The 13,251-nt window shown below is 41.4% G+C and overlaps 1 protein-coding gene across 1 annotated transcript in view; it reads left to right on the top strand.

Moving 5' to 3' along the window:
- The window catches only part of RFTN2 (raftlin family member 2), a 52,770-nt gene extending 47,922 nt beyond the window's left edge, over nucleotides 1-4,848 (top strand). Inside the window, exon 9 of the mRNA XM_029910523.1 lies at nucleotides 2,609-4,848. Coding sequence (XP_029766383.1) covers nucleotides 2,609-2,903 — 295 coding nt within the window. The 3' untranslated portion in view covers nucleotides 2,904-4,848. The remainder of the gene's footprint in view (nucleotides 1-2,608) is intronic.
- Nucleotides 4,849-13,251: the final 8,403 nt, after the last annotated feature.

Genomic DNA, 13,251 nt, shown 5'->3' with positions numbered 1-13,251 from the left:
TTTAAATTCTCTGTTTCACCTAATCTTGTGACGATCAGCAGTTGGATGACCTTTACATCATTTGAGTTAAAGAACCATAAGGATAAGTTGTGCTGTAGCCATTCTTTTATTTCACTGTAATCTGAATTCCTTGACTTAAATATTAATGTACAGGAAGTCTGTAAATAAGGAATAGTTGATGTGTATCTACGTACTGTCATATGGGACCAGCGTATTTAAAACATAAAAGAGCTCAGTATCTAAATACACATGCCCTTTCTAGCACTGATGAATGTTTTGTTTCTCTAGCAGGAAATCTCAATGCACTGAGGTCATTTCAGTGTGGAATGAGTAAGTGGTTCAGTCTGGAGCTGAATAGCATTTTTTAAACTTTTCCTGTTTTTCCATTTATAACATGATTTTTGTCTAAATCTTAAACTTGACTAAAGAGACAAAATGTCATAAAGGATAAGTCATTTCAACAAAATGACCATGGTTTAGCAACCAAAAAATTCTTAACTCTATATACCTCCATTTAATGGATGAAATCCATATGCTTACTAATTCTGCCTGACTAATGTAGTCTGTCTCACAAGCTGTGTACTATGCAGATAGATTTCAGGTATAAACTCAGTTATTGAGATCTGAAGCATTCTCCATTTTTAACTTCTGCCCTAGAAACCCTTAATGAATAAATTCTCGTTACGATGATCCCTTCATGGGCTAGTTATAATCTGATATACGTGAGGTATTAAATGTTGGCAAATTAATGTTTCTTTTTGCTTAGCGAGACCTAGGTGACCTCCATGGTACTGAGGATTACTCTTTGACTTGTATTTTATTCCTGACTATGTCTCTTTTCTGATGGCTGTTGTGAAGTTTGCAAAACAAAATTCTGATGGAAACCATTTTTTGTTTGGGTCTAAACATTCCCCTAAAGCATTTGCAGCTCAAAGGTTGCAGCACATGAGAGTCAGAAAGTGAAACTGACAAGGTTACTTCAGTCTAACTGGTTGAATGACACAAAGTAAATAAATAGCCTCAGTATTGCCTATCCCAACATTTAAATATAATGAGTCAAGCTCCAGAAACCATGAGATTGGCTTAAAAATCATGAGATTTAAAAATCATAATTTTGAGGTTCTTTTTATTTGCTTTCTCATAGTGGAGTCTTTAGGGTTCACAAGCTTTAAGCTTGTCTCTGCAACTATAAGGGCTAGAAATGCACTTTATTTTTGTTTTCTAAGAAAGTTGAGATTGCCAGGTAATAACATGATTCTAGCAGCAGGGGCTTGAAGAAAAACACCAAATATCACAGCATTCATAATAAAAATCAGGAGTTGGCAACACTGTAAATATCAGCCCCATCCTCCCTTCTACTGTGCAGGGTGTGGAAGCCTGACCCCAGGTAGCAGCTGGTATATGCAGCTTACTTTTCTCAGCGGCAAGCAGCAAGGATCTGCACTGTTTTGGGGGAAATGCCCCAAACTTGTTCTGTGGCCCCACAAGCCCCCCGAAGAAAGCATTAATTAGGAACTGTCCATTTCCTCTCTCCTCCACTTCAGGCTGTATGATGGGATGGTAGAGTTTTGTCTGCCCCGTGATTTCCTTACTTTACCTAAAGAGGTATAATATTTCAATGGCCTCTTGGATTACAGGATCATATTATTTTAATGTTTTTCGTCTAATGATAGTTATAACATTTGTTTCCCTCAACAAATGGTTCAGAGGGCGGTGCAACTAAGTCAGAAAAGCAACCCTGAATGATAAAGCTCTGACACTGACCCATACACAAAGTTTTATTTGACTTTCTTCCTTCCTTTTGTGCAGGCCTCACCACCACCTCACTGAGGCAGCCAAACAAAATCTATTTCCCTTCTCTTTCTCCAGGGGCCACTACTTCCCTTTAGTCTTAATGCACAGTCTGTCATGTATCAACCACCTCCACATCCCTTTCCTTTAGCCAAAAGGGACATTTTTTAATAGTTTCAGAAGGGGTGCAGGAAAAAGTTCAAACTGTATAAGAGAGAGTTAATGCTGTCTAATGGTCTGAAAATGGCACAAGGGGTCAGGAACTCCTGTGTTCTCATCTTGGCTCTGACACTGACTTTGTGTGACCTTGGCCAACTCATTTAACGTATCCATGCCTCAGTTTCCTCACCTACAAAATGGAAATAATTATGCCTATTCACAGGGGTGAAATGAGAAATAGTTGGTTAATGTTTGTAAATGGCTCTGAATCTGTAAAGTGCTATGTAAGTGCTAAATAATATAACAGCTACTTTCTGTTAACATGGGTCCTATGCTTGCTCTAACCTTCGTCCTATACAGTGTCTTTCCTTGCCTTTTGATCTGAGGCAATTACTTTCTTCTTTCTCAAACTGAATAAATTATTTCTTAAGTTTTATTCTTTATTTATCATTTCTATATTCCAAAGGAGTTTGTAATGTAGGGCAGCTATATTCTGGAACAAGCCAAAAAATTCCTGTGGTATCCCATAAATCTCCTCTGTAACTACTCCTTACATTAAATTCATATGTTTTAGGTGTGGAACCTTTTTAATCCTTTCAGCTGTTTATTCTGAAATCCAGGTTCTAACTCAGTTTTTTGCCTGTTCTATTTAACGCAGTGCTCAAACATCTCTTGTGTTTCAGAAAAAATCCACAAGGCAGCTCAGAAGTGACGAGAAAGGCAAAGTCTCTAGCAGAAGTATTGGATTAGACACAGCTATGTCTCACCCTGCAGAAAGTGAGCATCCACCTGATGAGTTTCATCTGTCTCCTTCTAAACCATGTTGGATCAAGGAGGGATCTGCCCAATATGAAAGCTTCTCAGGATTCAATAGCAGCGATAGTGTGTTAAGGGAAATGGATGATGGACAGTTCGAGCAGGAAGATGGAGCCACTCAGGTCACGTGTATGTGACCAAGTAAGTAACTGTATTGGAGGGAACTGTAAATAATTAAAACAAATGTAAAGACTGAATTTACTACATTACTTTATATGCATTTGTATAATCCTTTAGTTTTCCCAGACCCGTGTTTATATATCTTTTGCTACTTTCTAGAGTTATACCGTTAGCAAATAATACTACTACTGTAAAATACCTTGTGTTTATGTCTGTTCTTAATGGAACATTGCATTTCTAGAACTCTGCTAACTTCATTGGTGATATTCTCAATGATGCTTATAAACAACAGGGAAGCAAACTTGGCTGATCAGATATGGCTTGTGGTCTAAGAGACAGTGGAGTGGGAAAACATAATGCTTTCCACAAGTAGGGGGAAATGGTATTTTTCTAAAAGAGTATCGCAAATTTTGGAGGATTTAAAAAAATTAACTATAAAGTACTTGACTGTCCTTTTAAGTTTTAATTGCAATTTTCAGTTTATTTGCCTTGCCTAAATCCAGAATCTGTTAAATCTAGAAATGTCAGTGCTGCACTTTCAGTCTCAATGAGAGTACTGTAGCCGGATGTACCTAACACACAAAGCCACATTCCAGCTTGCATACGTGCACACTGTTAAAACCAAAGGCAATGGGAGTGTGTGTGGTGGATGTTTTCTGCCCTCATTCAGTTACATCTAAAAGAAAGGAGCTGTCAGGGACAATCCAAAGGGCCTCCTAGGACATGGTCAGCACAACTAAGTATTACCTTACCAATCAATGGAAACAGATCATTTGGAAGGCTATGCAAAGAGTGTTACCAGTAAGATTATGGGTGCATACTAATGCTGCTTGTATGTAGCTCTGTTTTGGGGGCAGTCATGTGGAGAGGCAAAATTTGACCCATAGGATCATATATGAAAATATAAAAGCTATGTCTCAACTGAATACATATATCAGTGTGTGTAAAATGTATTCACCTGTTCATAAAGTTCCTGGTTGGAAGAGACTTGCTTGCAGATGTAATTATGAAAACTATTATAGATCAGCATCTTCAAGGAGAGTAGCTCAAGAGGCTTGAGTACTGAGAAACCCTAACATTGACAGAGGTGTGTTGGAAGAGGTGTTAATAATGATCTTCTACAGCTGTATTGCAATAATACTTAATTCAGTCACTGCCTAATTTGATCAGCCATTTAGCTTATTAAAAACCTCTGGAACCAAGTCATTAGTATAAAAATAAATTAACAGCTTTCATCCTTTATTCTGATCAATGTTGGGCTCTTTAGGCTGGTATTGTAGTTCAGTCATTGCCTATAGAAAGTTGCCATTTAATAGAGAATGCAAAATTTTTAAATGAGAAAAGGATGGAGAGTGGGGGAAGCCAAAGAAAAATGCATGTGCCGATGATAAAGGTGATTGAATAATGCAAGTTTTAGTTGCAATCAATCACTGTTATGGACATTATAAGCACAAGCTGTGACATGCACCGTCACAAGACATTTGATTATAACAGGATCAATCACTAATTTCATTTAAACTGATGGGAACAGATTTTGGCCAAAATAAGAATGGCACAGTACTAAATGTAATTAAATGACAATCAGGGTCCTTTTACTACAGTTGGATGGAAGGAAGGCCTCGCTTAACTGACCCTTCTCTTTCTTTAACCACTTTGCACACACGATGCATTAGGTAAAATTTCCCTCCAGTATTATCCCATATACATCCCCTTTGAAGTGGCTCTATTCCAGTAGAATATTTATACTTCAAAAAAGACCACTGTGTTCAAAGGGACTTCTGGCCAAGACTGGCAGTATGATGGAATTCACAGTAGACAGAAGGAATGATAATTGGATCCTCAGGGCCAGCAGGGTGGTGAGAACATGTTTATGTTATTACTGTGTAATGAGCAACACTGAATCAGGGAAAGGTTTAGTGCTGTTTCAATTCAATTCAGTTCCATGGGGTTGTTTGTTGTTGTGTTTTTTTTTTTTTTTTTTTTTTTTTTTTTTACAGAAAATCCAAGAAATAACGCACATCAGAGAATGAAGATATTTTAATGGAAGCTGGTAACAACCCCTCCATTTAAGCTGCCTAACACTTTTTCTATTGTAGAAAATTCTTGCCAGTTTGGTTGGTTGGTTTGAGAAGCTGTAACACCTCTGGGTATTTAAATTTGGCAGAGAAAAACGCTGGGATTAGAGATGTGCCTTTTACTTGTCCCATGAAATTCCATTCAGGTTTGGCGGCGTTATAAATGGTTTAAAATTGTCATTTCCCTTCTCTCTCTTGGATTCTTCAGGAAAATGTTGGCAGCATGTCAAAATAATAACTGAATTTGAAAGTTTTAAGAGCCAAGTCCATCTCACAGCAGCGCACACAACTGGGTACGCGGGGAACTGCCAGAGTAGCTTATGCAGTGGGGTTTTGGGAAAGAGCTTAGATGGGGCTTCCCCCGTGCCCTCCACCAAACAGACCCAGCAAATGACTGCAGCATCTCATCCCATTTCTGGGGAGCTTGCTACACATCCCAAGGTGGAGGGTGTGATGTTGTGCACTCTATATGGTTTTATAAAAATATGACAAGTGAATATAATGTAACTGGGATATGCTTCATGCAAAAGGTCTCTTGTAAGGTATCATTACAAAGCTTATAATCTACTGAGTGTGATCATCCTATTTGTATAAATATACCACTCTTGTATCTAAAACTAGAAATATAAAATATAACTCTGAGGGCCTATTGTAATTATGCAAAGTGTGGGCCATTAATGGTGGTTTGGAATCTTGATAACTCCTATTAACCAGGACCATTGTTTGCAGATGGCTGTTTTACCTGTGAGTCTTCCTGTATATGTGTGTGCTGGCAAGTGGGTAATGAAGTCTTGCAGTGACATGTGATCATGTCACCTGAACTTAAATCCATCTTTAACCTGGTGCTTTTCCAGTGGGGGGCAGGGGGGAAACCCAGAGGGACAAAGGGTTCCCGCCTTATGCAAAAGATATATAAAGGAGTGGAACAGAACAGAGGGGAGAGAAGAGCCATTATGACGAATCCCCTAGCTATCACCTGAGCTGCAACAAGAGCTGTACCAGGGGAAAGAATTGTGCCCAGGCCTGGAAGGTGTCTAGTCTGAGGAAAAAACTTACTGAAGCATCTCTAAGGGTGAGATTATTTGTACTTAGTTTGATTAGACATAGATTTGCGCATTTTATTTTATTTTGTTTGGTAACTTACTTTGTTCTGTCTGTTACTACTTATGTAACCCTTCTGCCCATCTAAGTTGGCAGCGACAAGGGCCGGGTTCTGTATCTAGGGGTTCCGTTTCAATAACACAATGCAAAACCGGCTCGAGCCCCCACCTAGTGACCTGGGACAATTACATACCACCCCCCTGGGTACCTCTAAGAGGCAATACTTCCCCTCTCGCAAGCACGGAGTCTGAGTGTAGCAGAAAATGTTTAATAACATGAGGTAAACGACATCAGCATAAAATTGGAAAAACACCACAAACAGGATTCATAACACAAACCATGAGCAAAACCCACTCCAGCAAATTGGGCTGTGTCCTTTCCCTTTGGTTGAATCCAGCAACCCAAAAATCACCCAGAGTCCCCAAAGTCCAACACCCCCAAAGTCTCTTGGGTCCAGCAACCACCCAAAGTCCCAAAAGTCCAACAACCCCCAAAGTCTCTGTCCCTGGTCAGTGCAGCCCCAGAGTAAAAGGGGGGGGGGGCACGCAGGGTGTTAAGGGGCACCTTACGTGATCCGAGGCTGGCCAGCCGTCTGTTTTCTCCGTGGGGGTTCCACCGCAGCCTTTACCATGAGCCAGTCCACTTTCCTGCCATCCCACGAACTGCTCCGCTCTGAAAGCTGCTCCGCTCCGCTCACCGACCTGTGAGCCGTTCCAGCCGTCCCCGCAAACAGCTCCGCTCGCCGTTCCTTGGGCCACTCCAACCGGCCCCGCAAGGCTCCACGCCGCTCGCTGCTCCTCCAGTCGTCCCCACAAATTGCTCCGCCAGCTGCTGAGCAATATAGCTTCAGGCTCCCCCACTAGTTAACACAGCACTCAGTGATCTCAGCTCTTAATAACATCAGCTCTTTTGTGATTTCAGCTCATAGTAGGGGAGCCCCAGTGCTGGTGCACCATTGGCCCAAAGTGAATTCAGCTCAGCAGCCTGTAACTAGACTCCTAAGGGAATCAAAGTTAGCTCTGACATTCAACAGTGGAGAGAGGAGGCGGTGAAATTGGTGTTTCAAACCCTCAGAGGGGGCCTATACCATCAAGTACAAATACCTGTCCCCCATCCTCTCTCAATTCACTGGGTTTTGTAACCCATGCCCCTTGTCAAGCAAGTGCTACTTAGGTAATGGTGAAGGACTCACTCAGTCCTTCTGTCATACAACAGTTCCACTGGCCTTGATTCACAGAATCAGGGTAACAAAACTTTATTCTTCCTGCCCCAATAATAGAGAAACTGGGGATCCCACACCAGCCAAAGTAACCACTTTCAGTTGCTGTGTTTCATGCCAGGCGAGTGGGTGTGCCTGTGCAAACAAGATCAGCCCCTGGAGTTCTTTTCCACACTCGCCATAATTCACCACCAGATGTCAGGGTAGAGCTCATCCTGACTCTGCTTACACTTAGAACCACTTATATCCTACTTTCTGTATTTAATAAAATCACTTTTTACCTATTAATTAACTCAGAGTATGTATTGATACCTGGGGGAGCAAACAACTGTGCATATCTCTCTATCAGTGTTATAGAGGGCGAACAATTTGAGTTTACCCGGTATAAGCTTTATACCGGGTAAAACGGATTTATTTGGGTTTAAACCCCATTGGGAGTTGGGCATCTGAGTGCTAAAGACAAGCACACTTCTGTGAGCTGTTTTCAGGTAAACCTGCAGCTTTGGGGCAAGTAATTCAGACCCTGGGTCTGTGTTGGAGCAGATGGGAGTGTTTGGCTCAGCAAGACAGGGTGCTGGAGTCCTGAGCTGGCAGGGAAAACAGGAATAGAAGTAGTCTTGGCACATCGGTTGGTAGCTCCCAAGGGGGTTTCTGTGATCCAACCCGTCACAGTGGCATAGTCGAGCAGGATCTGTGCACAGCTGATTGCTTTGAGGTGCTAGTAGTGATTTTAAGTGAGTTTTAAGTGTGGTGGCTGGAGAACAGACAAAGTGGTTACTGGTTTGTTATTTTCTGTTTGCTTATTTCGGGAAAGGGAAGTAGGGACAGAAAAGGAAGCAAAATAAGTAAGAATAAAGATTAAAAAAAAGCTAAAACTACACAAGTTGCAAATTGCTCAAAAAGACTGAACAATGGGCACTGGGAAAGTCTCTGTTAACTAAGAAGCCGCTGAGCTGAGTGCATCTCAGTTTCAGTGAACTGCAGATGGGTGTGGCCCAACCTCTGTCTGTGCTGAACCTGACTGGAGTGTCTAACTTAGCAAGACAGGAGTGGAGGGGTGCCTGTTCTGGCAGGAGGGGGTTCTCTGTGGTATCCCAGCTCATCGAGTGATGGTCTCAAGGAAAAACAAATGAAAATTGATGTACAATTTGCCCGGGAAAAGGCTGACCTGGAAAAAGAAAAGGCTGCCCACCAGCGTGGACTTAAGAAACAAAGCAATTAAGACCCAGAAGCATGAACTGGCTGTAATGGAGTGGAAGAGGGGCACAGAGACATGTATCCTGGAGCTGGAAGTTGGGGTCCTGGTGACTGCTGCGGTGGGAACAAACCCCAAGGACTCTAGCTGGAAGCAAACCCAACCTGAGTGAAAGGGGGGGGGGGTTTGCTGGCCAGCGAAAGATCTGTCATAGCTGGTAGCTGTGAGCCTACAGCTGGATCAGGGTCTCTTTCCCTTTTGGGGGACACAGGAGTGTCTGCCCCATAGGGGAGCCCAAAAACAAATTTTAGGTATACTGCCTCCGCCATGGTCAGTGTCCAAGTCTCTCGCAGTAAGTTCAGGAGGAGGGTGTGACGTTGTGCAGTCTATATGGTTTTATAAAAATATGATAATAAGTGAATATCAGGGCCGGCTCCAGCATTTCTGCTGCCCCAAGCAAAAAAAAAAAAAAAAAAGAAACCCCCCCCCCGCCGCGGCAATGCCAAAACAAAAAAAAAAACCCCCCCCCCCCCCGGCCCCCCCCCCCGCCCCCCCTTGCCTCCTAAAGGGAGTGAGGGACCTGCCGCCCCTGAATTGCCTCAGGTGCCGCCCCTCTCCCTTGGCCGCCCCAAGCACCTGCTTGTTCAGCTGGTGCCTGGAGCCGGCCCTGGTGAATATAATGTAACTGGAATATGCTTCATGCAAAAGGTCTCTTGTAAGGTATCATTACAAAGCTTATAATCTACTGAGTGTGATCATCCTATTTGTATAAATATACCACTCTTGTATCTAAAAGTAGAAATACAAAATATAACTCTGAGGGCCTATTGTAATTATGCAAAGTCCACTGTGATGGGTTGGATTACAGAAACCCCCTTGGGAGCTGCCACCTGATGTACCGAGACTACCTCTGCTCCTGTTTTCCCTGCCAGCTCAGGACTCCAGCACCTTGTCTTGCTGAGCCAGACACTCCCGTCTGCTCCACACAGCATATTCCAGTTACATTATATTCACTTATTATCATACCTCCCAGGGATCAGCACATAGTTCCAGTGGCCCACTCCTCCTCTAGGATAACAGCCGCCTTCTGCAGCCAGCTAATGTAGTTAGTCCTGTAGATCAAGTGGTAGTTTGTTTTGCATTGCTGAAAGTTCAGGGTTCAAATGATCATAATGATGCAAGAATGGGGGGTGTAAGATTCTTACAGTTATACATAAAAAATTTTTTACTTTTTTCCTTTAAAAAAAAAAAAAGCTACATGTAAAAAATGGTTTAGGTTGCAAAGTCTAGCACTTGCAGGTTAGGCAATGCCAAATTTAGGGCTGCCTATGCAACCTTCGTTTGGCTCCCCGGTGCCTATTAATTATGGTACATAAGAACGGTCTGACCCACTAGGGCCAAAGGTCCATCTAGCCCAGTATCCTGTCTTCCGACAGTGGCCAATGCCAGGTGCCCCAGAGGGAATGAACAGAACAGGTTATCATCAAGTGATCCATCCCCTGTCGCTCATTCCCAGCTTCTGGCAAACAGAGGCTAGGGATACCATCCCTGCCCATCCTGGCTAATAGCCATTGGTGGACCTATCCTCCATGAATTTATCTAGTTCTTTTTTTAACCCTGTTATGATGTTGGCCTTCACAACATCCTCTGGCAGAGTTCCACAGGTTGACTGTGCTTTGTGTGAAGAAATACTTCCTTTTATTTGTTTTAAACCTGCTGCCTATTAATTTCATTTGGTGACCCCTAGTTCTTGTGTTATGGTAAAGTCTTTAATTGCATGATCACATGCTGTTTTTTCTGCAGGACCCCTGCTTCAATAAGTACACAAGGGGAGACTTAAAAGTTAGGAAATGCCAGATTTATGTTGAATGCTTGACTTTGTAACCAGAAAAACAAATGACATTAAAAATAGTTAATATATAATAAATACTTAGCGTACATCAGTCAAATCTGCAGAAGCAGCTAAATACACACACACACACACACACACACACACAGGAAATAGACAAATGTATCATTACACTATACCAAGAACTTTGTAACATGCAAACTTAAAGCTTTTTTCAAGTTATAAAAGCTCCAGTCCAACTACTTTTGGGGGGAAAGGGCTAACTTGTATTCCTGTGTGGGATAGTTTAATGGTAGTAAATCCTAGAGAACATAAAACGTAACTGCAACTTCAAGTAACATGTTATCATTGAAGAGTATTAAGAACAGTTAATCTTTCTGGGTAAAGTTAAATACATTCACCTAAAAAAAAAAAACTAACATAACATACAGTAGTTTAGAACTAATTTTTCTCTGAGATCAGCTGTTGGAATCTCAGATAAGCAATGTAAATAAAGAATTATCTTGCCCATGTGCATAAATTGGAGGATTTTTCCATACTCTCTTCAGAGTTTATGCTAGATTCACACCACTTGCATGTTGGGGCAAAGGGATCTTTCAGAAGGTAAGTGTGGTTTGTCCAGAGAGAGTGTTTTTTAGCATATCCCCACTTTTAGAAAAACAGGTTTTTGTTTGTTAATTGAGAGACAAGCGACACCTCTAAAGTCAGTAAAAAATAAAATCTGATTACCTCTGTTTAATTTCCTCCTCCTTCCTGCAAGCTTTAACCTTAGCTCAGTCTTTGTCCCTTAGATAGTAGTGATAATCAGGCTTTAATATTTTACCAGCTTCTGTGAATCCTTTCCCAATCCTATAAACCCATTTGACAAATAGTAAAGCTGTAGGCTATCTCCCATAAACCTATTCTACAATTATTATACAGCTGTGCTGAGGCCCAGCACTCTTGTATTTCACTTATCTAATAGATGACATATGAGTTTCTTCTTCCCCCTGCAGGAGGCCCAGTATATATACTATTTAACTCAGACGGGATTTTCCCAGAATGCTCACCCTGTATACTAGGGCTTTTTATTTTCTTTTGCTACATAACCAGCAAGTGTAAGAGCTTTTGTAACTCTTCACCGTCTACCTATAAATTCCTGCCACAGACTTGAGGTCACTTAAGAGAGACTGATGTTTCAAAGGAGGACATTACGAAACAACATCAGAAACTTAAATACAGTCAGTCACTAGGACTGGTGGTATTCATCTAAAGGAAATAAAATACAGAATAAAATATCTATAGTAGAGCACTGCCTGAAGGATAGAAATTGTTCCGTAAGACAAAGCAGTAACTTAGCTGGTGTCCAGATTGAAGAAAAGCAGCTGAGATGGAGACAGGTAATGAGATACGGAGCCTTTCACCTCTCAGAATACTGCCCTACAAAGTTCAGCACACCCTCAACTCCCACTACAGTCACATTAGGTCACTCAGCACCTTGCAGAATTGGGCCCCAAATTGCCAGTTCAGCAGCAACCCAAAGCTACTGCTGTTTGGTAGCCATTACGAAATGAGTTTGTGGCCTTTGTTCAGCTGAGCTACTGAACTGCTTTTTTCAAATCGATTTTTAACCAAAATATAAAGCAGTACAGACAATTTGGGAGTAACTAAAACATTCTAAATAACTAGTGAAAAAAGGCAGCTAGCAGGAATGCTTAGAAAATGATAGACCTATCAGCAGATTCTGATAACATGCCTCCTAGGGCAAAATGGAATTGGCTAAAGGATTTATCAAACTGACAACAATTCTTTTTGAAGCTGTAGGAGAAATAGGCCTGGAAAAAATGTGGTACTTATATTCAGAAAAGGGGGGAAAGGAATGGTCCCAGTAATTACTTCTAGTAAATCTATCTTTGATTCTTAGCAAGATGGTAGAAGAAATGTTAGAGAGAGAATGTACAAGTTGAGAGGATAATTAAACTATGAGCAATCTGCACAGGTTTCTAAAGAAAAACTGCACCAAACTTGATTGCTATTTTTGATAAAATTAGACCCTGATACAGCAATGAGTTTTACAGCTCATTGCAGGATTGGAGCCTTAGTGGACAAAAAGAATACACTAGCTGTTATATTTTTACTTTTAGTAAAGCATTTGACATGCTGTCCCATGAAATTTTGGTTGGAATATAAATTCATGTGTGTTCTCCATGAGCACTGGCACCAAAATTGAACAGTCTGAAAAACCATTAAAGATAAATTAATAATAAATGCCAAAGGATAGCACTGGGGGAAGGTGCATAGTGGGGTTCTGCTGAGATTTGTGTTGGGTCCAGTAAGAATATATTAATGTCTGACCCCCATGAGGTAGTGCTGAGTGTCCTTAACTCCATCGACTTCATGGGGCATTGAGAACACTCAGTACTTACCAAGATTGAGCTCCTAATAACCTAGAAGAGGGGAATGAACAACATGTTAGCTTTTGGGATCACTTGCCAGGATAGAGAAATAATATGAGACCTCGAAAGATTTGAAATATGGATGGAGATTCAACCTAGACAAAGGCCAGCTAGTATATTTGAGGGAAAAAAAGAAGTGCAGACATTTTTGGGAGAGAAGGCATGTTGAAAGGGATGTGGAGCAATAGTGAACAGTAAATTAGCTATAAACTGGCACTGTGGTATGACAACAAAACATGTAATTATGGGGTGCATATATAAAGGGAATATTGCTGAGCAGGCAGTGATACAGAGACCACACTTAGAATAAATCATCCAGTTCTGGGTACTTTAATACCAGAGAGAGAGGAACGGGAGGAAAGTCATAGATCTATCAATCATGAATAGTCTCGTAAGGATCTTTGCACCAGCCAGAGTGGCCATGGCTGATGGCGTCCCACCAGGCATCAGGTAGAGAAGATCCCAGATCTGGCACAATCCTGCAAATCCAC

Source organism: Terrapene carolina, unplaced genomic scaffold, assembly GCF_002925995.2.
Source record: "Terrapene carolina triunguis isolate 2854851 unplaced genomic scaffold, T_m_triunguis-2.0 Scaffold62, whole genome shotgun sequence".
NCBI lineage: Eukaryota > Metazoa > Chordata > Testudines > Emydidae > Terrapene > Terrapene triunguis.
The sequence above is the reverse complement of the archived record's forward strand: the minus strand, read 5'-3'. Positions and strand labels throughout refer to the sequence as shown.